We start from the raw sequence: 25801 nt of genomic DNA, 5'->3' as shown, positions 1-25801 counted from the left end.
AATACAGCCTCCGTAGTTTCAAGTTGCTTCTTTTTTTGTGGTACTGGGAATTGGACCGAGGGGCGTTCTACCTCTGAGTTACACCCAGCCCCTTTTTAGTTTTTTTGTTGTTGTTCTTTTGAAAAGGGGCTTTCTATCGTGGCGCATGCTTGTAATCCCAGCATTCAGGATGCTGAGACCAGAGGATCGTGGTTTGTGGACAGCCTCAGCTATATAGTGAGGCCTTCCATAACTTAGTGAGACCCTGTTTCAAAATAAAGAATAAAAACAGGGCAGGGGTGTAATTCGGAGGTCGAATGGCCCTGGGTTCTATCCACAGACCCGCAAAAAAAAAAAAAAAAAAGAAAAGAAAGAAAAGGGAAGGGGCTTTCTAGGTTACTGAGAGTCTTGCTAAGTTGCTGAGGCTGAACCTGCAATGCTCCTGTATCAGCCTCCAAAGTCCTGGGATTACAGGTGTGTGCCTCCATGCCCGGTTCAAGTTGCCTCTAGAGGCACAAATAAATATAGCAAGTTGGTATATTCAGCATATATTTTCTCATACCAGTGTTATTGTGTAGGCTCTAATTAATTGTGTTCTCAACCTAGTGCACATAAGTCCATTTAAACCTGAAATATTGCCGGGCATGGTGGCGCACGCTTGTAATCCCCGCGCTTGGGAGGCAGAGACCGGAGGATCGCACAGGTTTGAAGCCAGCCGCGCGCGCTGGCTTAGGAGACCCTGTTTCCAAATAAAAAATATAAAAATAGGTCTGGGAGTGTAGCCCGGAGGTAGAAGGGCTTCCAGGAACCCCAGTACCACCAAAAATAAAAAATAAAAAAAAAAATAAAAAAATAAACCTGAAATATCACTGAATATAAGAATTATGCTAATTGTACAGCTGTATTTGATCATACTATAATATTGTCCTCCAACCTAAAAAATAACTTTTCATTTTAATTTTGGTAAACTACACATACAATTTACCAATTTTGTGTGTGTGTGTGTGAACGCGTGTGTGCACATGCACGAGGGTCCTCACATGTGGTAGGCAAGTGCTCTACCAATGAACTATATCTCCAGCCCTTTTTAAAATTTTACTTTGAGGTAGCGTCTCACAAAGTTTCCCAGGCTGGCCTAGAACTTGGAATCCTGTAACTTCAGCCTGCTAAGTAGCTGGGATAACAGACACGGGCCACTGTGCCTGGCCATCCTAACCATTTTTCAGTATGCAGCTCAGTCTTTTTAAGTATATCACACTGTAGCATAAAGAATCTCAAGAGCTTTTTCATCTTGAGAAACTAAAACCCTATTCCCGTTAAACATCTTTCCATCCCTTTCCCCGCCAGCCCTTGGTGGTCACCATTCAACTTCTGTGTCTTTGACTTTGGCCACCATCGAGAGTTCGTGTATGTTTGTCTTTTCATGCCTGAGTTATTTATTGACTTAATATATCTTGAAGTTTGTCCATATTATAGATAATGTCCTCAAGGCTCATCTTTTTTGTAACCACATTTTGTTCACCCATTCGTCTGTTGGTTTTCCTCCACTTTTTAGTTTGAAAAATTGTCAGCTTCAGAAAAGTTGAAATAATTGTGTTAATGTTGGGAATGTCTTTATATACTTCACCTAAATTAATGAAATTGTTAACATTTCAAAAACATTTGTGTCTTTCCCTCTCACCCTCTGTGTATATCTATACATGGATAGATAGATGTATAGGAAGATATAAATAATGTACATTTTTGATAAATTATTGACATAATGACATTTGCCCTTAAAATTTAGTGTGTATCCCCCCCCCCCCAGCGGTTTTGGGTTGGAGCCCAGGGGCATTCTACCTCCAAGCTATACCCCAAGCCCTATTTTTTATTCTTAGTTTGAAACAGGATCTCACTGAGTTGCAAAGGACCTCACTAAGTAGCTGAGGCTGGCTGCGAACCTGGATCCTCCTGTCTCAGCCTCCCAAATGCTGGGATTACAAGCGTGAACCACCATGCCCAGCCAAGTATGTATCTTCTAACAGAGTACATAATCTTATATATCCATACTACTCTGGTAAAAACCCAAGCAAATTTAATATTGATGTGTCAGTAGAGTCAGTATTCATATTCTCCAGTTTCCAAAATGACTTTTTCATTCATTCATTCATTTTTGTGGTACTGGGGATAGAAGCCAGGGGCATTCTACCTCTAAGCTATACCCCCAGCCCTATTTTATTCTTTTATTTTGAAACAGGATCTCAGTAAATTGCAGAGGCTGGCTACAAACTTGCAGCCCTCCTGTTTCAACCTCCCAAGTATTGGGGTTACAAGTGTGCACCACCATTCCTGGTTTATTTATTTTGTGGTACTACGGGATTGAACACAAGAGCATTCTACTTTTGAGCTATAGCCCCAGCCTATTTTTTGTTTGTTTGAAAATAGGATTCTTTCTATGTTACTGAGAATCTCACTATTTTGCTGAGGCTGTTCTTGAACTTGTGATCCTCCTGTCTCAGGCTCCCAGGGATTATAGTACTGGGAATGCAGGTGTGTACCACTATGCCTGACCCCCTGTTTTATACCTGTTTGTTTTTATTTTTAGTCCAGGATTCAATCAAATATTCCATACTGCATTTAGTTTTCATCTCCCCCTAGTCTCTAAAACAGTTTTCTTGTCCTCCCTGTTTTTCATGACATTTCTGAAGATTCAAATCACCAGTTGTCTTGATGCACATCTTATAATATGGACTTGTCTTGATTGTTTCCATAAGATTCTGATTGGCAGGAATACTAGGCAGGTTATATTGTTGCTTCCCGTTGACTGTATGAGGAGACAAATAGTAACAGTTTGTGCTGTTACTAGTTGGTGCTTTGGGTAAAGTGGTGTCTGTCAGATCTCACCTTACACAATGTACCCTAGTCTTGCATATTTCAAAATGTGAAGGTTTTTCATTTGTTAACATTCTCCAGTATTTGCGTTGGCTTTGGATTCCAAATAAAGTTTGTTCTTTCTCCTAAACAAAATAACCTGGCTTAGGCTAGACCTACGAATATAGAGGAACTGCTTATAACTGTAAGATTATGTGAGATTTTATATGTGTGAAAAAAAGCTTTGAATGAAAATTACTTTGTGAAAGAATAGTTCCTGTTATTGTTGAGATTGACCTGTAGTAAATCATACCAGCCTTCATTACCCATACTTTGAAATTATATGATTCTGCTGTGGTAAAAAGATCAAATACATTCATTTCATGTCTTTACTTATTCATCCCACAAATGCTCATTGATTGCATGCTTAATTTTTCAAAACTTTTGAATAAATAAAAAATAATAAGGCCATTTTTTTCTTTCAAGGAGCTTTTAGTGTAAGAGAATTAAGTGATCAAATCTTTTGTAAAACAAGTCTCTCTGTTACAGCTCTTTTCACTATTTTCTTTATTTTCTTTATTATTTGCTATTGTTGCACTGACGCATTGTGATTTCCTTCTCATTTGACATGTGTATATTTTATAGATTTTCTTTGTGGTTACTATGGGGGATTACAGATATTATCCTAATGTTATATAATCTGCTTTGAATTTAAACCAACTTAATTGCATGCAGTTAATTAAAGGCAATAGAGAAAATTCCAACAGTTGAAAAATAAGTTTCTGCTAAATTTGTTGCTTAATATATTTATTTATTTATTTATTTATTTGTAATACTGGGGATTGAACCCAGGGGCATTCTAATACCTCTGAGCTACACTCCCAGCCCTATTTTTTTTATTTTGAAATAAACTCTCACTAATTTGCAAGGGCCTCACAAAGTTGCTGATGTAAATACTTTACCTAAACACTAATTTTCCTGCCTTATTTATGCATAAAGCTAATACAGATGTATTCATATTCTAGGTGTGGGTTGGTACCATTGGTTCAGGTCCTAAGGGTCGAAATCTCTGTGCTACCTTCCAACATACTGAAACATTTGAGTTCCAGGATGAAGTGGGAGCACTTTTATTATCTGTGTGCCAGACTGTGAGCCAAGGAATTTTGTGTTTCTTACCATCCTACAAGGTAAGGGAATATTTATAGTTTCTTTTGCCATTAAGAAATCAGGTAACATTACCATGATAAATTTCCTAGAGTGAGAAGGAACAAGGTAATAATTATAGTTTCTAAAACATTGTACATTATTTATTGATTTTACTTAAATATATCTTGGTTCTCCTAATATCCAAAGCATTGAAACCACATATAATTCCTGAGAGTAGTATCACATTTTATCAAAATCTAAGTTAAATTTCAATGTAGAGCTGGGCGTGGTGGGCACGCTTGTAATCCCAACATTCAGGAGGCTGAGACTGGAGAATCGTGGTTCGCGGACAGCCTCAGCTACTTAGTGAGGCCCTCTGCAACTCAGTGAGACCCAGCTTCAAAATAAAGAATAAAAAACAGGGCAGAGGGTGTAGCTCAGAGGTTGAATGCCCCTGGGTTCCATCCTCAGTCCTACAAACAAACAAACAAACAAACAAATAAGTAAGTAAGTAAAAAATAAATAAATTTCAATGTAGAACCAGGCATGGTGGCACATGCCTGTAATCCCAGTACTTGGGAGCCTGAGATAGGAGGATGACAGGTTAAAGACCAGCCTTAGCAACTTAACAAGATTCTCAGCAACCTAGCAAGACCCTGTTTCAAAAATAAATAAATAAAAAGGGATGAGGATGTATTTTAGAGGTAGTATGCTCCTAGATTCAATCCCTAGTACTACAAACAATTTTTTTTCAGTGTAGAGAAGTACCATATATTCTTTTTCAAAATGGTTTTGAGTTCCTTGAGATTGCGTATGACTTTTAAGATGATTTTCACTCTGGGCATTATTACCGTTCTAATAGTAGTAGTGAGTTTTAATCCACGAATATATCTAGAATATACAAAGAACTTAAAAGTCTTAACACTAAAAACACCAAATAACCCAATCAAGAAATGGTCAATTGAATTAAATAGGCATTTCACCAAAGAAAAAAATACAATACAAATGGGCAATAAATAGATGAAAAAATTTTGTTCAACATCGTTAGCAATCAAGGAGGTACAAATCAAAACTACACTGAGATCCCATCTAACCCCAGTTAGAATGGCAGTCATCAAGAAGTCAAACAATAATCGATGCTGGTGAGGATGTAGGCAAACAGGAACTCTTCTTCACTATTGGTGGGATCGCAAATTATAACAACTGCTATGGAGATTGGTGTGGAGATTCCTCAGAAAACCCAGAATGGATCCACCATATGATCTAGCAATACCACTGCTGGGTATCTTTCCAAAGGGACTTAAATCAAAATATCATAGTGATACATGCATGTCCATATTTATGGCAGCACAATTCATAATAGACAAATTATGGAACCAACCTAGGTATCCATCAACAGATGACTAGATTGCAAAATTATGGGATATACACACAATGGAATTCTACTCAGCAGTAAAGAACAAAATTATGTCTTTTTTAGGAAAATGGGTGGTCCTGGAGAACACTATGTTAAGTGAGTCCTCATATACAGAAGCTAGGGAGTAATCCAGATACAAGAGAGACTTTCACTAATGGAGGAGAAACCCCAGTGGGCTGGAGAGGTGGTCTGGGGAGGGGTGGAGAATTAATGAGGGAAACACTTCCAAAGTGAGAATACCAAAGCCAGTCTCCATTATCATACATGGGGGTGGGTGGAGAGGGAGCCAGGGGAAAGCCCACCAAGTGCTGTGTGGATGTGTGTCACTAACACTATGAGCGTCATACAATGTGAGACTGCAGTGCACCAAAAAAAGTATATTAAAAATTTGTCTTAGCCGAGCATGGTGGCGCACATTTGTAATCCCCACGCTTGGGAGGCAGAGACAGGAGGATCACACGGGTTCAAAGCCAGCCTCAGCTACTTAGTGAGGCTCTCAGCAACTTAGTGAAACCCTGTTTCCAAATAAAATATAAAAAAGGTCTGGGAGTATAGCCCAGAGGTAGAAACCCTCTGGGTTCCACCCCCAGTACCACCAAAAAAATAAAAATAAAAATAAATAAATAAATAAAAATTTGTCTTAGCTGGGCATGGAGGTGCACATTTGTAATCCCCGTACTTGGGAGGCAGAGACAGGAGGACGGCGCAGGTTCAAAGCCAGCCGCGCTGGCTTAAGAGACCCTGTTTCCAAATAAAAATATAAAAATGGGTCTGGGAGTATAGCCCGGAGGTAGAAGGGCTTCCAGAGACCCCAGTACCACCAGAAAAAAAATATTGGCTTATTTTTTAGTAGTGTTTAGTAGTTTTCATTGTACAAGTAAGCTTACTGTTTACTCCTAAGTATTTTATTCTTTTTGATGCTATTGTAAATGGAATTGTTTTCTTCATTTTCAGTTGTTCACCATTGGTGTATAAAAATGAAACTGAGCTGGATGTGGTGGCGCACGCTTGTAATCCCAGTAGTGGGGAGGCTAAGACAGGAGGCTCGCAGGTTCAAGGACGGCTTCTGCAACATAGCAAGTCCATTTCAAAATAAAAAACAAAATAGGGCTGGGGGTGTAGCTCAGATGTAGAATGTCTCTGTTCAACCTCCAGGACCAAAAAGAGAAAGAAAGAAACTGATTTTACTGTGATTTTGTATCCTGTAATTTTCGCTGAAATGGTTTCTTTAAGAGGATTTAATGTGTTTGCAGATAGAATCTTTAGGGCTTCCTTATGTATAAGGTCATGTTATCTGTGAACAGAGTTAATTCTTTTCTAATGTGCCTGACTACCTGGCCAGAGCTTCTATTGATATATTTTTTTCTTCTTGGGGTGTAACCGAGGGGCATACCTCTGAGCCACATCTCCAGACCTCTGTCCTTTTCTCTTTCAACGTTCAGGTTTTCAGATCTAACATGAATCTCTTATTGTCAGCATAGAGTTGTACCTTGGATTTTTGTGGGGGGGGGGGTTGGAGATGGAACCCATTTTACCTCTGAGCTACACTGAACCCTTTTTACTTTGAAGCCAGGCCTTGCTAAGTTGCAGAGGCTGCCCTCAACCTGGGATCCTCCTGTCTGAGCCTCTGTTTTCCAGATGACCTTGTTCTTATGTCCCCAGAAGGGAGGAATGCTGTGTCCTTGTGTGGTGGAATGCTGGCAAGCAAGTGAGCTGAATGCTTCAAGAAGCCTTTTATAGGACCTGTTCCTTTTCCCAAGGGAGGAGCTTTCAAGGCCTAATCAAGTTGTTTGTTTGTTTGTTTGTTTGTTTGTTTGTTTGTTGCGGTACCAGGGATGGAACCCAGGGGCCTTCTACCTTCAAGCTACACCCCCAGCCCTATTTTTTATTTGGAAACAGGGTCTCACTGAGTTGCAGAGGGCCTCACTAAGTAGCTGAGGCTGTCTGTGAACCCGGATCCTCCCGTCTCAGCCTCCGAAATGCTGGGATTACAAGTGTGCACCACCACGCCTGGCTTTCTTTTTTATTTTTTAAAAGAAGGTCTCAGCCAGGCGTGGTGGCGCACGCTTGTAATCCCCGTGCTTGGGAGGCTGAGACAGGAGGATCACACGGGTTCGAAGCCAGCCTCAGCTACTTAGTGAAGCTTTCAGCAACTTAGTGAGACCCTGTTTCCAAATAAAATATAAAAAAGGTCTGGGAGTATAGCCTGGAGGTAGAAAGCCTCTGGGTTCCACCCCCAGTACCACCCCCCCCCACCAAAAAAAAAGAAAGAAAAAGAAGGTCTCGCTAAGTTGCTGAGGCTGGCCTCAAAACCTGGGATCCTCTTGTCTCAACCTCCGAAGTACTGGGATTTTAGTCACACACCACTGTGCTCAGCAGCCTAATCATTTCTTAAGGTTATCACATGGGACATTAGATTTCAACACTAGAATTTTAGTGCGAACACATTCAAACTAGAGGAGCACTATTAACTGTCTTTACCGTGCTGTACAACAATTCCAAAAATAAAAGAAAGCTAAACTTCTTCCTCCTGTTGAACTGAGACCTTGTACCCACTGATGCCATCTCCTGTCCCCTTAGCCTGCGGTGAACACCACTCTGCTCTGCTTCTGGAGTTAGAAGGCTTAGATTCCACTCGTGAGGCTCTCTGTCGTGTTGTTCTGTGTCTGGCTTATTTCCCCGAATCCAGTGCTTGTAAGTCCAGTCGCGTCCCGATGACAGGGTTCTCTTCCTTTTTAGGTCTGAATGGTGTTCATTGTGTGCGTATCACACTTGCCTTGTCTGCTCATCTGCTGATAAACGCAGAATGCGTCCACTGCTGTATCATGAACAGTGAGGCAGTGGCTTGGGAGTCGATGGCTCTTTGGCACATTGACTTCAAATCTCTTGGGTAAATCTCTAGAAGTAGGATTTTCTATAGTGGCTGTACTGATTTCCATCCCTGCCAACAGCATACAGTAAGATTCCTTTTCTCTACTGCCTTCACAATCCTTTTCTTTCATCCTTTTGATGATACCTATTCTAATATGTGTAAGGCAATTATCTCTCTGTGGTTTTAATTTTATCTCCTTTTGAGAAATACATATTCAGGTCTCTCACCCATTTTCTAATGGGGTTATTTGATTTCTTGCTATTGACTTCAGTTCCTTACATATTTGGGGTATTAACCCTTATTGAATTTATGGCTTGCAAATATTTTCTCCCAGTCCGTAGATTCTCTTTGATTTGTTAAATGTGTTTTGTTTTGTTTTGTTATTTTTTGCTACACAGAAATTTCTTAGTGGTACAGGCTTGTACTCCCAGCATTTGGGAGGCTGAGACAGGAGGATCGCGGTTCAAGGACAGCCTCAGCTACAGCTTAGTGAGGCCCTTTGCAACTCAGTGAGACCCTGTTTCAAAATAAAGAATAAAAAATAGGGCTGGGGGTGTACTTTGGAGGTAGAATGCCCCGGGTTTAATTCCCAGTACTGCAAAAAGTCATTGTCCAAATCCCAAAAGTCACTGCCCAAACTAATGCCATGCAATTTTCCCTTGTGTTTTCTTTCTTTTTTTCTTTTTTTTTCTTTCTTTTTTTCTTTTTCTTTCTCTTTTTTTTTTTTTTTTTTTGTGGTACTGGGGTTCCTGGAAGCCCTTCTACCTCCAGGCTATACTCCCAGACCTATTTTTACATTTTTATTTGGAAACAGGGTCTCCTAAGCCAGCGCACACGGCTGGCTTTGAACCTGCGCGATCCTCCTGTCTCTGCCTCCTGAGCGCGGGGATTACAAGCGTGCGCCACCACGCCCAGCTCCCTTGTGTTTTCTAGTAGCAGTTTTTATAGTTTCAGATATAATCTACTTTGATTATTTTTATATGTAGCTTGCGATAAGGATTCCATTCCATTCTTCTGCATGTGAATAATCTGTTTTCCTAATGCCTTTTATTAAAGAGACGTTCCTTCTTTATTGTCAGAAATCAATTGACTCCATATGTGAAGGCTCATTTCTCTGCTCTATTCTCTCCCAACAATCAATGTGTCTGTTTCTTATTATTGTTTTGTTTTGTCTTTTGGTACTGGGGATTGAACCCAGAGGCATTTTACCTCTGAGCTATACCCCCAGTTCTTATTTATTTTTTATTTTGAAACAGGGTCTTGTTAAGTTGCTGAAAGTCTCACTAAGTTGCTAAGGGTAGCCTCAAAGCTCCAATCCCCCTCTTTCTGCCTCCCAAGTACTAGGATTACAGGCATGTACCACCAGCTGGGCTTGTCTATTTATATATTTTTATAAGTTTATGATAGCCTTGTAGTATAGTTTGAAATCTGGTAGTTTACTGCTTCCAGTTTTGTTCTTTTTGCTACTGAATATCTTGGCTATTTGAAATTTTTGTTTTGTTTTTGTGGTTCCATGTGAAATTAAGATTATTATGTTGCTTGTATAATATGGACATTTTAACAATATTAATTTTTTCAGTCCATGAACATGGGATATCATTCCATTTATTTGTGCTATCATCAATTGATATTTTGTAGTTTTCAGTGTACAGATCTTTTACCTCCTTGATTAAATTTATTTGTATTTTACTATTTTATGACTTGTAAATGGGATTATCTTTTTTTTGTTGTTGTTGTTGGTTTGTTGTTAGTATGTAGAAACTGCAGATTTTTGTGTGTTGGTTATGTATCCTGAAAACTTACTGTATTTATATACTAGTTTTAAGAGAGTGTGTGTGTGTGTGTGTGTGTGTGTGTGTGTGTGTTACTGGGGATGGAACTCAGGAGCATTCTATCTCCAAGATACACCCCCATTCTATTTTATCCTTTTATTTTGAAGTAGGGTCTCACTGAGTTCTTGAGGCTGGCTGTAAACCTGTAATATTCCTGTCACAGCCTCCTAAATGCTAGGGATTACAAGCATGTACCACCATGCCCAGATATTTTTAGATATTTTTAACAGTTTTGTTTGTTGGTTGGTTGATTGGTGGGAGTTTTTAGGGTTTTTATTTTTATTTATTTATTTTTGTGGTACTGGAGATGGAACCCAGGTACTTTCTACAACCCCAGCCCTTTTTTATTTTTTTATTTGAAAACAGTCTTACTAAGTTGATGAGAGCCTCACTAAGTTGCTTGGACTGTCCTTGAACTTGTGATCCTCCTGTCTCAGCTTCCCAAGTACTGGGATTACAGACATGCCCCACTGCAGCTAGCTTCTAGGATTTTTATATATATGATTATACTGTCAGCAAATGGTGACAACTCTTACTCTTCCTTTCCTAGTTTTTGGCCTCTTATTTCTTCCTCCTTTGTGATTGTTGTGGTTAGGACTTCCAGTACCAGTTGAGTAAAAGTGACAAGAGTAGACATCTTTGTCTTGTTCCAGATCTAGAGGAAAGGCTTTTCTTTCTTTTTTTTTTTTTTTATTGAGTAATGCTATAAGTAAAAATGCTATTTAGGAACACTGTTTACTTTTAATTTTTATGAGTGCTTAAAATGCACTGTATTTTATTTTAACATGTGCCAACTATAGGTACATGGCCATTGAATGAAGAATGTAAAAATTTCTCAAATACTAATACTTCATGAAATTAATGGTAGAGATTTGTCTTTAGATGGAAAATATGATACATTTTACTTATGAAATAAGTGATGTGAATAAGATTACAAAAGATGGTAGTCTATTTAGGCAGAACTATTAAAAGCATTAGGCCTTGAGTAGTGGCTATTAAAGTGAGTAAATGGTGATATTATAAAGTTAAACACATGCCAAAAAACGTTTTCCAGAGATCTGAGATTGTAACAATACCATTAATGAGGGCAGAGAGGTCTTAATGCAATTTGCACTTTCTAAAGTTTCAAAAAGGGACTTTGAGTTAGTATATTATTAATGTTCTGAACATCTGGAACTGTGTAAAAAGCTATGGACACTGAGCAAATGCAGGATTTCCCCACTCGTTTGCATTCTGACTTACTGCCTCCCGAGTGAGGCACTGGCTTTAAGACATTTGAAAATGTACAATGACAATGTCCAGATAAGACACAGACATTCCAAAGGACCTTTTTTTTTTTTTTTGGTGAACTTTTACTAGTACGTTGTGATGACACCTTATAGCGAGATTCAAAGCGATACTGCCCACACCTCTGGGTGTGTCTCCCTCCCCATCCCACCTGCTCCCGCCTCCGGGCGCCTGTTAGTGACCTTGTAGCAATACCTTCATGTATTGCTGTCGCGTCACCTGAACTGTTCCCTTCTTCAGTTCTCCTTTTCCCTTCCCCACCGCCCCCCCATGCCACGCCACTCCAGTACTGCTCTCTCCTCGCTCACCCCGAGTCTCTTGTGTACCCTATTTTCTCTCTAACTTCCACATATGAGAGAAAACATATGACCATTGACTTTGAGACTGGCTGATCTCACTCAGCTCAATACTCTCTAGTTCCACCCATTTTCCTGAAAATTGTTCTTTATAGCTGAGCAAAAGTCCTTTGTGCATACATACCATAGTTTCATTACCCATTTGTCTGTTGTTGGACACCTAGGTTGGTTCCATAATCTGACTGTTGTGAATTATGCTGCTGTAAACGAGTATGCATGTAACACTGTAGTGTTATTATTATTATTTTTTTTTTTGGTGGTACTGGAGGTGGAACCCAGAGGCTTTCTACCTCCGGGCTATACTCTCAGACCCATTTTATATTTTATTTAGAAACAGGGTCTCACTAAGTTGCTGAGAGCCTCACTCAGTAGCTGAGGCTGACTTCAACCTGTGCGATCCTCCTGTCTCAGCCTCTCAAGCATGGGGATTACAAGTGTGCGTCACCACGCCCGGCTTACACTGTAGTCTTCTAACTTGGATTTTTTGGAAGGAGTGCTATAACCAGGTCAGATGTTGATATCAGGGGGAGTGGTTTTTTTTTTTGTGTGTGTGTGTGGTACTGGGGTTCCTGGAAACCCTTCTACCTCCAGGCTACACTCCCAGACCTATTTTATATTTTTATTTGGAAACAGGGTCTCTTAATCCAGCGAGGCTGGTATCGAACCTGCGCGATCCTCCTGTCTCCGCCTCCCAAGCGCGGGGATTACAAACGTGCGCCACCATGCCCGGCCAGGGTGGGGAGTGTTTTTAAAGTCAGATCTTAAAAACAAAGGGCAGGAGCATAGTGTAGTGGTGCGCGCTTGCAATCCCAATACTTGGGAGCCTGAGACAAGAGGATCACAGGTTCCAGGCCAGCCACAGTGACTTATCGAGGCCCTCAGCAACTTAGTGAAACCCTGTTTCAGAACAAAAAATAAAAGGCTCAAAGGTAGACAGTCCCTGGGTTCAATCCTCAGTAACACACACACACACACACACACACACACACACACACACACACACACACACAAATTGTCCTCTTATATTCTAAGGATGAATGACCTGTATATAGAAAAATAGAAAAAAAAATAGACCTGTATATAGAAAGATACCAGTAGGTTAGATGATGTTATGGACTTCATACTTGTATCCCACAAAGTTTCTTATGTTGAAGCCCTACCCTCCAGTGTGGTTATATTTGAAATAACATCTCCAAGGGTTAAGGTTAAATGAGGCCATGAGGGTGGGGTCCTAATCTGATAGGGTCAGTGTCCTCATAAGAAGAGGCACAGAACTCCTTGCTCTCTTCTCTGCTCAAGTACTGAGGAAAGGTCTTGTGAGGACATGGAGAAAGTTGACCGATATACTGATCTTGTACCTGCCATCTTCCAGAAATACAAGAAATAAACTGTTGACTAAGCCACCTACTCTGTGATGTTTGTTAGGGCAGCCCAAGGGGACTGATAGAGACGTCAGTAAGTGCTGTGTGGAAAATAGAGAAAAGAGAGAAAGAGAATCCTGGAGATATGGGGAGAGGTGTGTGTGTGTGTGTGTGTGTGTGTGTGTGCGCGCGCGCAGTACTGGGGAGGGAATCCAGGGGCAGTCTACCTCCACGCTATACTCCAGCCCTATTTTCTATTCTTTATTTTGAAACAGGGTCTCACTGAGTTGCAAAGGGCCTCACTAAGAAGCTGAGGCTGTCCTGGAACTGTGATCCTTTTGTTTCAGCTTCCCAAATGCTGGGATTACAAGCGTGTAACACTGCGCTCGGCTGAGAGGTGGTTTTAATTGGATGGTTTGGGAAGGTGGGAAGGTAGGAAAGGCCAAGGACAGTTTAGCTGGGGCAAAAACTCGGGCACAGTAAGGACTTCGGCCTCACTCTACACGCAGTAAGAAGCCATTAGAGCCTTTAACTTGGCTTTAAAAAATTAAGGTGCTGCTGTGCCGAAGATGGACTCTAGGGGTTACAGGGCGAAGCAGATGCCTGTTTAGCAAAGTCTGTCGCCATCCAGGTGGGATGGTGGCTGGAACAGTCGGGGACCAGTGGAGACAGCAAGAAATGTGTGAAGCGGGATGTCATTTGAAGGTAACGCTGGCAGGATTTGCTGGTGGGTTAGATGCGCTGTGATAGAAAGAAAGAAGGCAAGTTTTCTCTCTGGGCCTTTTCTCCTCTGCATTTTCCTGCCTCTCAGTCTCATCTGTTTGCATTCCTAGTCTCATCTTTTGGCTTGGCTTCCCAATTTATAATTGAATTCTGACCTGGAAGTAGCATACCTATATACCCAACACACACACACACACACACACACACACACACACACACACACACACATTTTTGGTACTGGTTATTAAGCCCAAAAGCATTCTACCTCTGAGGTAAACTACACCTCTGTTTTATTTTTTGTTTTGGAACAGGATCTCACTAAGTTGCTGAGGCAGGCCTTGAATCTGTGGTCCTCCTGTCTCAGCCTCCTAAGTACTGGGATTACAGGCGTGTGTCACCATGCTCAGCTTGTTTTTATACAATCCCAAGATGTTTTGTACTTTTCTAAGCTAATTATTTGATTGAGAAATTTAAACAATTTAATAAATAATCTGAACATTATTGATTCTACAGTCTTTTTTTCCAGTCTCCCTTGAAGACCCAGTGTAATTATTCCATATACACTAATACTGTTCAGAAACATTTTTTAAACTTATTCAGAAAGCAGATTCTTTTTTTTCTCCTCTTCTTCTGGTGGTACTGGGAGAGTGGAACCCAGGGACTTTCTACCTCCAAGCTGTACCCCCAGCCCTATTTTTATAATTTATTTGGAAACAAAGACTCACTAAGTTTCTGAGAGCCTCACTACGTAGCTGAGGCTGGCTTTGAACCTGTGCAATCCTCCTGTCTCAGCCTCCCAAGCACTGGGATTACAAGCGTGCGCCACAATGCCCAGCTTCAAAAAGCAGGTTCTAATAGCCAATCCAACCATTGTTAATGTTCTTATTAAGAGTTTATTTATGCCAGGTGTGGTGGCACATGCTTGTAATCCCAGCATTCGGGAGGCTGAGACCAGAGGATGTCAGTTCGTGGACAGCCTTAGCTACTTAGCAAGGCCCTTTGCAACTCAGTGAGACCCTGTTTCAAAATAAAGAATAAAAAAGTAGATAAGGGTAAGAAGATGGTGTGGTGGTACACACTTGTAATCCCAGTACATGGGAGGCTGAGATCGTGGGAGGCTGAGACCTGAGACCAGAGGATCACAGGTTTGCGGCCAGCCTCAGCAACTTAGTTGAGGCCCTCTGCAACTTAGTGAGAACTTGTTTCAAAATTAAGAATAAAAAATAAGTGTAGCTCAGAGGTAGAATGCCCCTGGGTTCCATCCCCAGTGCTGAAAAAAAAAAAAAGAAAGTTAAGGTTAAAACTGAGTAAAATTTTGGATTGTTTCTTAGTACTTGCCTGCATTGTAGTAACTGGTCTACTTTGCCTAGAACTCATGCCATAGAGCAAGTAGGTAAAACAACTGAACTTAGATTAATCATAATCTCTGTTGCTGGCTTTTGTCTTTTTCATGTATTAAGCTCCTTGCTATTAACATCTACTTTTTTTAATTTGTTGTATTTCATTTCCTACCTTTTTAAAAAGAATGCTTAATTCTTTTATTTTGTAAAAATTTTTGTGGGTACTGAGGGTTGAACCCAAAGACATTCTGGCTTTGAGCTCCACCTCCAGCCCTTTTTATTTTTATTTTGAAACAGGATCTGCCTAAGTTGCTGCAGGTCTCAATAAATGTGAGGCTCACCTCAAATCTGCAATTCTCCTGTCTCAGCCTTCCAAGTATTGGGATTACAGGTATGTGCCACTGTGCCTGGCTAATTCTTTTATTCTTGAATTTTTAAAATAAATGTATTTTAAACTATAAGAATATTTCAAAGTATTGCTCTTGCTGCATTCCATACATTTTAATTAAGACTAATATTATCATTCAGAACTAAAGATTATATGTATTCTACTGTGTTTTCTCTAATTTATGTGTTATATAAAAATATGAGTTTTAATGTTGGGCTTCTTTGATTTATTATTTCATTGACTTTATATTATTAATTAATTAATTAGTTTGGTTCTGGAGGTTGAAACCAGAGACTTCTACCCCTGAGCTATACCCTCAGCCCTTTTCAATTTATGTATTTTGAAACAGGATCTTACTAAGTTGCTGAGGCTGGCCTTGAGCTTGCAATCCTCTTGTTCAGTCTCTCAAGTTTTGGGGTTACGTGCATGTGCCATCATACCTGGCTGTATTATTTATTTTTACCCGAGCATTTTTTTCCCCCCTGTGGTACTGGGTGTGGAACCCAGGGACATTCTACTTCCGAGCTACACCCCCAGCCCTATTTTATTCTTCTTTATTTTGAAACAGTGTCTCACTGAGTTGCAAAGGGCCTCACTAAGTAGCTGAGACTGTCTGCCAGTTGCCTCCCAATGCTAGGATTACAAGTGTGCACCACCATGCCCGGCTGCCCCAGCATTTCATTATTAGAGTGTATTCAATTTGATGAGGATTTTTTGAAATTTGTTTACTTCTATAAATATTTTATATATGTCTTTATATTTTCTAGTTTGGGGCTATCTGAGTCTTTATATATTTATTTATTTATTTTATTTATTTATATTTTTTGTGGTACTGGGGTTCCTGGAAGCCCTTCTACCTCCGGGCTACACTCCCAGACCTATTTTACACTTTTTTATTTGGAAACAGGGTCTCTTAAGCCAGCGAGGCTGGCTTCGAACCTATGAGATCTTCCTGTCTCCGCCTCCCAAGCACGAGGATTACAAGCGTGTGCCACCACGCCTGGCTTTTATATATTTATTTAATTCCATTTATTAATGATGTTCAATTTTTTGTGTTTGTGGTACTGGAGACTGAAACTAAGGACTTTCTACCTCCAAACTACACCTCCAGCCCTTTTAATTTTTGTTGTTGTTGTTGGTAACAAAATCCCAGTAGGTTGATGAGAGTCTCACTAAATTGCTGAGACTGTCCTCGAACCTGCTCTCCTCTTGCCTCAGCCTCCCAAGTACTGTGTGCCACCACGCCCAGCTGATGATCGCATTTTTAAATAGTGAGTTTAAGGCCCATGTGCTTTGGAAAATGATTTTTAAAAATCTTTATTTAAGAATTCATTTAAGATATTTAAGGTAACCTCACTATTGAGGATTTCACCCCAGAGAACTTAAAATTCATCAACTTTAGGGACTGAAGGTGTAGCTCAGTGGTTGAGCACACACTTAGTATGTGCAGAGCCTTGGGTATAATTCTTAGCAATGCTCCTCCCTCTCCCCCAAAATCAATTTTAACGGAAGTAATTTATCTTCAGCTTTTGCAATTAGTAGCAGCAGCAATTGTTCTGTTAGTGGTAATAGGAATGGTAACAGCAGCAGGTGTTTGGCTCTTGCTGTGAACCTCTTTAAATCTGCTAATGAATTTAATAACCCCTCTGTGAGATGTGTGTGTGTGTGTGTGTGTGTGTGTGTGTGTGTGTGTGTGTGTGTGTGAGAGAGAGAGAGAGAGACAGAGACAGACAGACAGACAGACAGACAGACAAAGGATTGAATGTTCAACCTCTGAGCTAACCCCTGTCCTTTTTATTTATTTTTTATTTTGAAAGAGGGCCTTGCAAAGTGTCTAAGGCTGGCTTTGAACCTGTGATCTTCCTGTCTCAGTACTAGAATTGTAGGCATGTGCCACTGCTCCCATCTATTATAATTCTTACCTCCTTTTATAGATGAGAAAAGTACATGGAAATGTTACTTTGTATCTGTAGCCATATTATAGTCATATTGGCTTTAATCAAACAAAGGTAAATCTGTTCAGCTGGATACACAAAAAATTAATCTTTTTTCCCCCTTTTTAGCTATTAGAAAAATTAAGAGAACGTTGGCTTTCCACTGGTTTGTGGAATAAACTGGAACTGGTGAAAACAGTTATTGTAGAACCACAAGGAGGTGAAAAAACTGATTTTGATGAATTACTGCAGGTGTACTATGATGCAATCAAGTACAAAGGAGAGAAAGGTAATTGGAAATAATTTTATAGTCAATGAAAAGAATGTTTTATTATGAAGTAAGAAGTTGGTGCTATTATAATTTCATTTATATTATAGCTTTAAAGGAATTGCACATAGAAAATTATATCATAATCTTAGGTGAAAATGATTTTTTTTTATTTGGAGCTGTCTTCCTATAATGTTTTCACATGGGTGTGCTGATGCAGCATTAAGAAGCCACATGCAAGCCGGGCACGGTGCACACGCCTGTAATCCTGGTACTCGGAGACTGAGATGGGAAGATTATAGGTTTGAGGACAGCCTCGGCTATTTAGCAAGACTCTGTTCTGAAATATCAACAAAAAGGCTGGGGGTATAACTCAGAGGTAGAACACCCTTGGGTTCAATCCTCAGTACCAAAAATAAAAAAAAAATAAGAGCATGTATTCAGGCACAGTTTTCCTTTAAATAAAATACCTTGTACAATAAGGCAGCTACAATATGTATAAATATATTTCTTACTAGCGAATAAAATATACATTTATGCAAATAATATATTTTGTGCACATATTCTATCAGATACATTTGAGTTTTCAGATCATAACTGAGGATTCAGTTTTCATGTTGGAGAATGTCTGTAGTTTCATGTGAAGGACTGATAACAGTAACATGAATAATGCAGTCATGAAGAAGCTGAAACATAATTGACAATATTTTGCCGTACTAGAGATTGAGCCCAGAGATAGTCTGCCTCCAAGCTTCACCCCCTGTTATTTATTCTTTATTTTGAAACAGGGTCTCACTAGGTTTTGGAGGGCCTCAAAGTAGCTGAGGCCGGCTGTGAACCTGCGATCCTCCTGTCTCAGCCTCCCAAGTATGGGGATTACAACCATGCAGCACCATGCTTGGTGACAATACTTTTTAGTGATAAGCACATGTATAGCATTTGGTGTGTGCATTTTAGGTACGTTTTGATTCAATTAAATAATCAGTACAAATGACGTGTTTGAATTATTCTGAGAATTTTACTTTCTAGCAGTAAAGGTAATGACTAAAATTCAATTTTTGGTTCATACTTGTTCTGTTCGTAGGCAAGTTCATACTCTGGTATGGTTTTGCTGCAGACGTTATCTGGGAGATGCACAGTTTGTAAATTTATTTAAATACAGTAAACTGTTAAAACTATCTCGTAGTGGGATTTTGTATGGTTGCTTAAAATGTGCTAATATGAATACTTAATAATCTTTACAAATGACAAGTATAAGCAGCTTCTGGCGATTCTAAGAGTGCTTTACATATGTTCCTTTTCTGGTGCTTAAGATGGAGCCCTTCTCATAGCAGTCTGTCGTGGTAAAGTGAGCGAGGGTCTGGATTTCTCAGATGACAACGCCCGTGCTGTTGTAACAATCGGAATTCCTTTTCCGAATGTGAAAGATCTACAGGTAGGCACCAGAACCTTAAGTTTTGTTACCGTAAGAATCATTTGTTTTATGTAAAGTTAATTATGTATTTTTCTTATGTCATTTCATTTTAAATCTCCGGAGAATCTGAGTGAGTGAGAAAGGCTTAGTAGAAAATGTTTAGCCGGGCGTGGTGGCGCACGCTCGTAATCCCAGCGCTTGGGAGGCTGAGACAGGAGGATCGCGCAGGTTCGAAGCCAGCCTCAGCTACTGAGTGAGGCTCTCAGCAACTTAGTGAGACCCTGTTTCCAAATAAAGTATAAAATAGGTCTAGGAGTGTAGGCCAGAGGTAGAAAGCCCCTGTGTTCCATCCCTAGTACCATAAAAAAAGAAAATGTTTACTTAATATTATTTATTTAACCCACCCTCTTTCTTGCACAACAAAAGTAAATTTTAAAGTGTGATCTCAGGTTAGGAACATCGGTATGACCAGGGACCTCAATAGAAATAGAGATTTTTAGGGTCTATCTGGACCTGCTGAATCAAAGGTGCTGGACCTAGGGCCCCACGATTGTTTTTCAAGCTCTTTGCAATAGGCTCACAGGCCCCTAGGGATCCTATGATCCTCTCTCCATCTAGCTCCCTTCTCTCTAGGGCCCTGCTGTGCAGACATTGCAGTTTTGGCTGCACCAGCTCCTGTTCTCGTTCCCTTCAGCTCAGGAGCACCACTGTACTCTGCCTGCACTCTAGTGCTGTGTGTTGCGCTGGAGAAGTTATCTCTGAGTGGAGGCTGGGCTATGGGGCTCGACCAGTGAGACCCCCTAATCTTCACAGCAGTCTTCTACTGCCTGCTTTCCTTGCCCAGTCCTTCCATTGCTCACAATGGTAGAGATATTTCCAAACCAGTTGCTCAATCTTGGCCAGAAACAAGCTTTTTTCTCATTACCATTGCTTGTTTCCTAAACATTATATTTGAAAAGTTATTTATAGTAGTCATTTGAAGCCTAAGGTGACATGCTAGGTTCTCTAGAGAAAGAGAATCAAACATATACGTAGAAAATATATTTACTTTCAAGATTAGCTCACATGATCACAGAGGCTGAAAAGTTCCACAAAGGCCACCTGTGTGGGTGGTTTTGTGGCTCTGTCCACGAAAGCCTCAGTTTCGGGGATGTAGGTGATGCGGTCCATGCCCACAGTCCAGAGAGCCTCCACATGACCAGCCTTCTCTGGCAGTGCTCTCCCAGATACACCTAGAAGTGATCTAGTCAAGTCAGCACCCAAAGTCACCGTCATGGTTGATGTTGCCTTTCATCAGGGAAGTTTCCTATAAGCGTTTGAAGGAGGTAGCAACCTGAAACCAAAACGTGGGTTTTCTGGCCATTTAGTACTTCCAGGATATAGCCAGTTAAGGTATCATACCAAGATAGGAGTTCTTCGAATAAGATAGTTGTCTTCCTTGTTGCTAATAGTTTACTGGACACTCTGAACTATATGGTTTACTTTTTTCTGTAGGCCCTAGCAATCTTTAAGAAACATTAAGAATAAACAGTATTTCCCTTATTAGCCACTATTCCTCTCCAGATCTCTCCAACATTTCTGAAAGTCCTCAGGAGATGATCATTCACAATCTGATCATTTGTAACCCAATCCTTTCAGCCTCCACTGACATGGGTGGCTTCTACTGCCTTTCTCTGTGTACCAGTGTTAGCAGCGAGAGCGCTGGTGGGCCTGCACTGGCTGTGACTCCTGTTCTATTGGGCAGTTGTGCCTTGTTGACCTCTACTCTAGAGAAGCCTCCCGCAGAAGCTGAGTGCTGCCAACGCCCTCTGCTGGCACTGGCCCATCTTACCCTGGCCCGACTGGAGCGCTGGTGCCGCTATGTTCAAGTGGAGCATGGAGCGAGTCCTTTCCCCTCTTTACTCCTTGTGTTCTTCCAGCATCTTTTTTTTTTTTTCCCCAGTACTGGGGTGGAACCCAGGGGCATTCTACCTTTGAGCTATACTCTCAGCCCTATTTTTTATTCTTTATTTTGAAAACAAGGTCTCACTAAGTTGCTGAGGCTGTCTGTGAACCGCGATCCTCCTGTCTCCACCTCCCAGGTAGGTACCGGGATTATAAGCATGTGCCACCATGCCCACTTACAGCATCTTAAATATAGATTCTTTTCCCTTAAAACTAGTTCTTTCCATTTTTGCTTGCATTCTTTCTACTTCTTGGACTATATATATATATATATATATATATATATATATATATATATGAGTTTTTGAGAGCTGGAAACAAAACTTCAGGCGAATGCTAGGCTGTTCTAAGGTATTTAAAAAGTAGCAAGGCCTGAAAGGATTCATGTCAAACTTAGAACACTGATTACATCTAAGGAGAAGAGACAGGGATGCTGGTGGAAGTCGTTATCAAAAGGGACTTTAATTTTGTTTGTTTATTGCAGTGCTGGGAATTAAAACCAGTGCATTCTACCCCCAAGCTACACCAACAGCCCTATTTTTTATTTTTTTATTTTTAATCAGGGTCTCACTAAGTTGTGGGCCTCAGTAAGTAGCTGAGGCTGGAACCTACGGTCCTCCTGCTTCAGCCTCACAAGTACTGGGATTACAAGTGTGCACCACCACGCCAGACTTCTTCTTTTTTTTTTTTTTTTGCTGTACTGGGGATGGAACCCAGGGGCATTCTACCTCCGAGGTACACCCTCAGCCCTATTTTTTGTTGTTATTTGTTTTAAACCAGTATTTTATTTTTTTAAACAAATTTTTATTGAACATAAATGGTATATACTTAAACTATACTTGGTGCCCTCTCCCCCCCCAACCCCCATTTTCCCTTCCCCCCTCCCACCAGTGGTTGTCCAGGGTAACCATGCCATATTCATAATTTTACACATATTTGGATGTAGACCCTTATTAATCAAGTTCAGCCTTCCTCCTCTCCTATCTTTCCATTCAAGCTTTGCTGATATTTCCCCTCCATTATCTGGAGTCCCACTGGTATCCCTATGTTCCCTAGTTTGGGCATATTAGAGGAAACATATGTACCTTCTCCTTCTGTGCTTGGCTGATCTCACTTAACATAATGTTCTCCAGGACTTTCCATCTTCTTGCAAATGATATAATTGTGTTCTTCTTTATGGCTGAATAGAATTCCATTGTGTGTATTTCCCACAGTTTTGCTATCCATTCATCTGTTGATGGTGATCTGGGTTGGTTCCATATTTTGGTTATTACAAATTGTGCTGCTATGAACATAGGTATGCATATGTTGCTGTAGTTTTCAGAATTCAACCCCTTTGGAAAGATACCCAGGAGTGGTAGAGCTGGATCATATGGTGGATCTATTCCCACCTTTCTTAGGAAATCTCCACACAGATCTCCATAGTTCAGACCTATTTTTTAAAATTCTTTATTTTGAAACAGGGTCTCACGGAGTTGCAGAAGGCCTCACCAAGTAGCTGAGGCTTGCTGCGAACTGTGATCCTCCTGTCTAAGCCTCCCAAATGCTGGGGTTCCATCCTCAGTACTCCAAAGGAAAAAAAAAAAAAGAAAGAAAGAAAAGAAGAGATATTATATTTACCTTCTATTTTCTCTGTCTTTACCTCAACCACTATAATTCTGATGTTGATGTAATACCAAACTTGGGTTCTGAATGCTTTCTTTTTGTGTTTGCTTTCTGTCACTGTGGCAAAACGCCCAGGATAATGGACTGCTAAGGAGAGAGGTTCTTTGGGCCCCTAGTCTCACAGGTCTGTCAGTGGTTGACTGGCATCCTCGCTGCCTTCACGCCTGTGGCACGGCAGAATATTACGGTCGGAGCACATGGCAGAGGAAACTGCTCATCTTATGGCTGCCAGGAGACAGCGAGAGGGGTGGTGGTCAGACCCAATATCCTTTTTAAGGGCACCCCCGGTGGCCTAACTCCCTCCTGTTAGGCCCCATCTCTTAAGTGTTCAGCTATCTGCCAAGAGTGAGGGCCTTTGGGGGAAATTTTTTCAAACCATAGTACTTCTTAGGGTAAATTCCCTCCAGGCAATATCTCAGTCGTGAACAAAAGACACTGGTGACCTGCTCTGACATTCTTCAGTCATGATCTTACTTGTCATAGTTCTGCTTATACCAATCTCAAGTGTATAAAATAGCAAAACAATAGGAATATTGGTGAATTCTGGATGGAGAGGGGTTTCCCCAGTGGTTCCCAAAAGGGGCAAGTAGGTGGACCCAAGAGTAGTCCAAGCTGCAGGGACAAAAGAGAGACATTCTTTAATTAACAGAAAAGAGAGACAATCTTTATTAGCAATACCAGATGCAAGAAAAGTATATTTCTTATTGCCATATGTCTGGATCAGTTCTTCCTCTATAACTGTTCAAAAATTTAGTGACTTAAAACAACAATCATTATTATAGGTCACGTTTATGGAGTGGCTAGGCAGTGCAAGTTATTGAAAAGGTATTATAGGTATTTCTATACCACAATGGGATATAAAAGAAATGTAAAGTTTTCACATTTTTTTAATGAGTCCAGTTTATCTTTTGCTATTACCTATGTTTTGGTGTTATAGTAAGAAACCATAGGCAAATCCAAGGTCATGAATTTTTCCCCTGATATTTTCACTCTTTAGGTATTTGACCCATTTTGAGTAGATTTTTCTATATGATGTAAGAGTCCAACTTCCTTATATCTGCAGTGAGTCCCCTATATAGTAAGAATATTTTTTTCAATCAATTCTGTCAATCCCTTTCTTTCAATTAGAGAGTTTAATCCATTTATATTTAAAAAATTACTGATAAGGAAGGACTTTTGCCATTTAGCTGTTTTCTGTGTTATATGTTTTTTGCCAGTTGATTCCATCATTCTTACCTTTCCTGTATTTAGTTGATTTGTAGTATACTACAGGCTGAATGTCCATTATCTAAAATCCTTGGGACCATTTTTCAGATTCTGGAGCTTTTTAATTTTTGGAATATTTACGCTGGTTGAGTATCCCTAACCTAGAAATTTGAAATGCTTCAGGCTTCATGTAAGTAGTCAAGAAGTTTAAGATTTTAGATCTTTCTATTAGGGATCACTAGCCTGTATTTTTCTTCCCTTCCTATTCCTTTGTATATATCTTTATTTTATTAGTGTTTATGTTGGGGTTATACCTACTATCTTAATCTCCATTCTTCCTCTTTTATATTGTTACCACAGATTGTGTGTGTATACATCATGTCCACTAACAGACTTTATAGTTATTTTGTGCATTTATCTCTTACATAATAGAGTAAAAAAGAGGAGTTATAAACCCAAAGAGGAAACCAAGTGTGGTGGCGCATGCTTGTAATCCCAGCATTTGGGAGGCTGAGACAGGAGGATCATGGTTCAAGGACAGCCTCAGCTACTTAGTGAGGCCCTCTGCAACTCAGTGAGACCCTGTTTCAAAATAAAGAATAAAAAAATAGGACCAGGGGTGTTACTTGGAAATAGAATGCCCCTGGGTTCCATCCCCAGTGCAATAAATAAATAAATAAATAAATAAACAAACAAATAAATAAAATAAATAAACCCAAAGAGGTGTTATAAACAATAATAATGGCTTTTATATTTATATACATAGCTACCTTTACCAATGTTTTTTATTACTTCCTAAAGCATATACTACAAGGCATTCATACCATTATATTTTAGTGTTTATAAATATGTTATATAATATATTAGGTGGTGGACCTTGAAGGTGAGGGCAGTTTCTTAAGCATCTTTGTGTCTCTATAATTAAAATATTGCCTTGCCTTGGACCATAGAGTTCAATAAATTTTTTTTTTTTTTTTTTTGGTGGTGGTACTGGGGTTCCTGGAAGCCCTTCTACCTCGGGGCTACACTCCCAGACCTATTTTTACATTTTCATTTTGGAAACAGGGTCTCCTAAGCCAGCGCACGGCTGGCTTCGAACCTGCGCGATCCTCCTGTCTCCGCCTCCCAAGCGCGGGGATTACAAGCGTGCGCCACCACGCCCGGCAATAAATTTTGTTTTAATTAGTCATTGAATGAGAGCTTAACATAAGTTTATTAAGATTGAATTTGACTCTAGGCATGATGGTGCACACCTGTGATCCCAGTACTAGGGAGGCTGAGATAGGAGGATTGCAGGTTTGAAGCCAGCCTCAATAACTTAGAAAGACTCTTAGCAACTTAGTGAGGCCTATTTCTAAATAAAAATAATATGGGGCTGGGGATATAATTCAGAGGTAGATTCAATCCCTAGCATTGCCAAAAATAAAAATAAATATAAATAAAAAGGTTACATTGGTTTATTTATTTATTGGTTTTTTATTTAAAAAAATCCTCCATTCCTAGAGACTTTAATTAAAGCATTCTATTAATAATCATAAATGATAATTAGCCAACCGGTAGTAAACATTAGTATGTCCCATAAGGAAGCCATATAGTGTGTTATTCTAGTCTTAAGTCACTAAATGAGTGGTGCAAGGGAATGCTCAATCCCAAATAACATCGTATATTTTATCTAATAGAGAGGAGACACAATAATGGAGGTGTCTCTTACATTGAGAATGCCGGCTATCCCTCTTTGTATTCGTCTTCTATTGCCCTGTAACAGATGCCCACGTAGTGCCTTATAACCGCACACATTTATTTTCCCATGGCTCATGAG

The 25801-nt window shown here is 40.0% G+C and overlaps 1 protein-coding gene across 1 annotated transcript in view; it reads left to right on the top strand.

Moving 5' to 3' along the window:
* The window catches only part of BRIP1 (BRCA1 interacting DNA helicase 1), a gene marked incomplete at both ends in the record, with an annotated part of 121010 nt that overhangs the window by 64150 nt on the left and 31059 nt on the right, over nucleotides 1-25801 (top strand). Inside the window, 3 exons of the mRNA XM_080713196.1 lie at nucleotides 3855-4016; nucleotides 17615-17774; nucleotides 19067-19188. Coding sequence (XP_080569322.1) covers nucleotides 3855-4016; nucleotides 17615-17774; nucleotides 19067-19188 — 444 coding nt within the window. The remainder of the gene's footprint in view (nucleotides 1-3854; nucleotides 4017-17614; nucleotides 17775-19066; nucleotides 19189-25801) is intronic.

This window comes from Muscardinus avellanarius, assembly GCF_963383645.1.
Source record: "Muscardinus avellanarius genome assembly, chromosome: 16".
Classification (NCBI taxonomy): domain Eukaryota; kingdom Metazoa; phylum Chordata; class Mammalia; order Rodentia; family Gliridae; genus Muscardinus; species Muscardinus avellanarius.
Note: the sequence above shows the minus strand (reverse complement) of the source record. Positions and strands in the feature narration are given on the sequence as shown.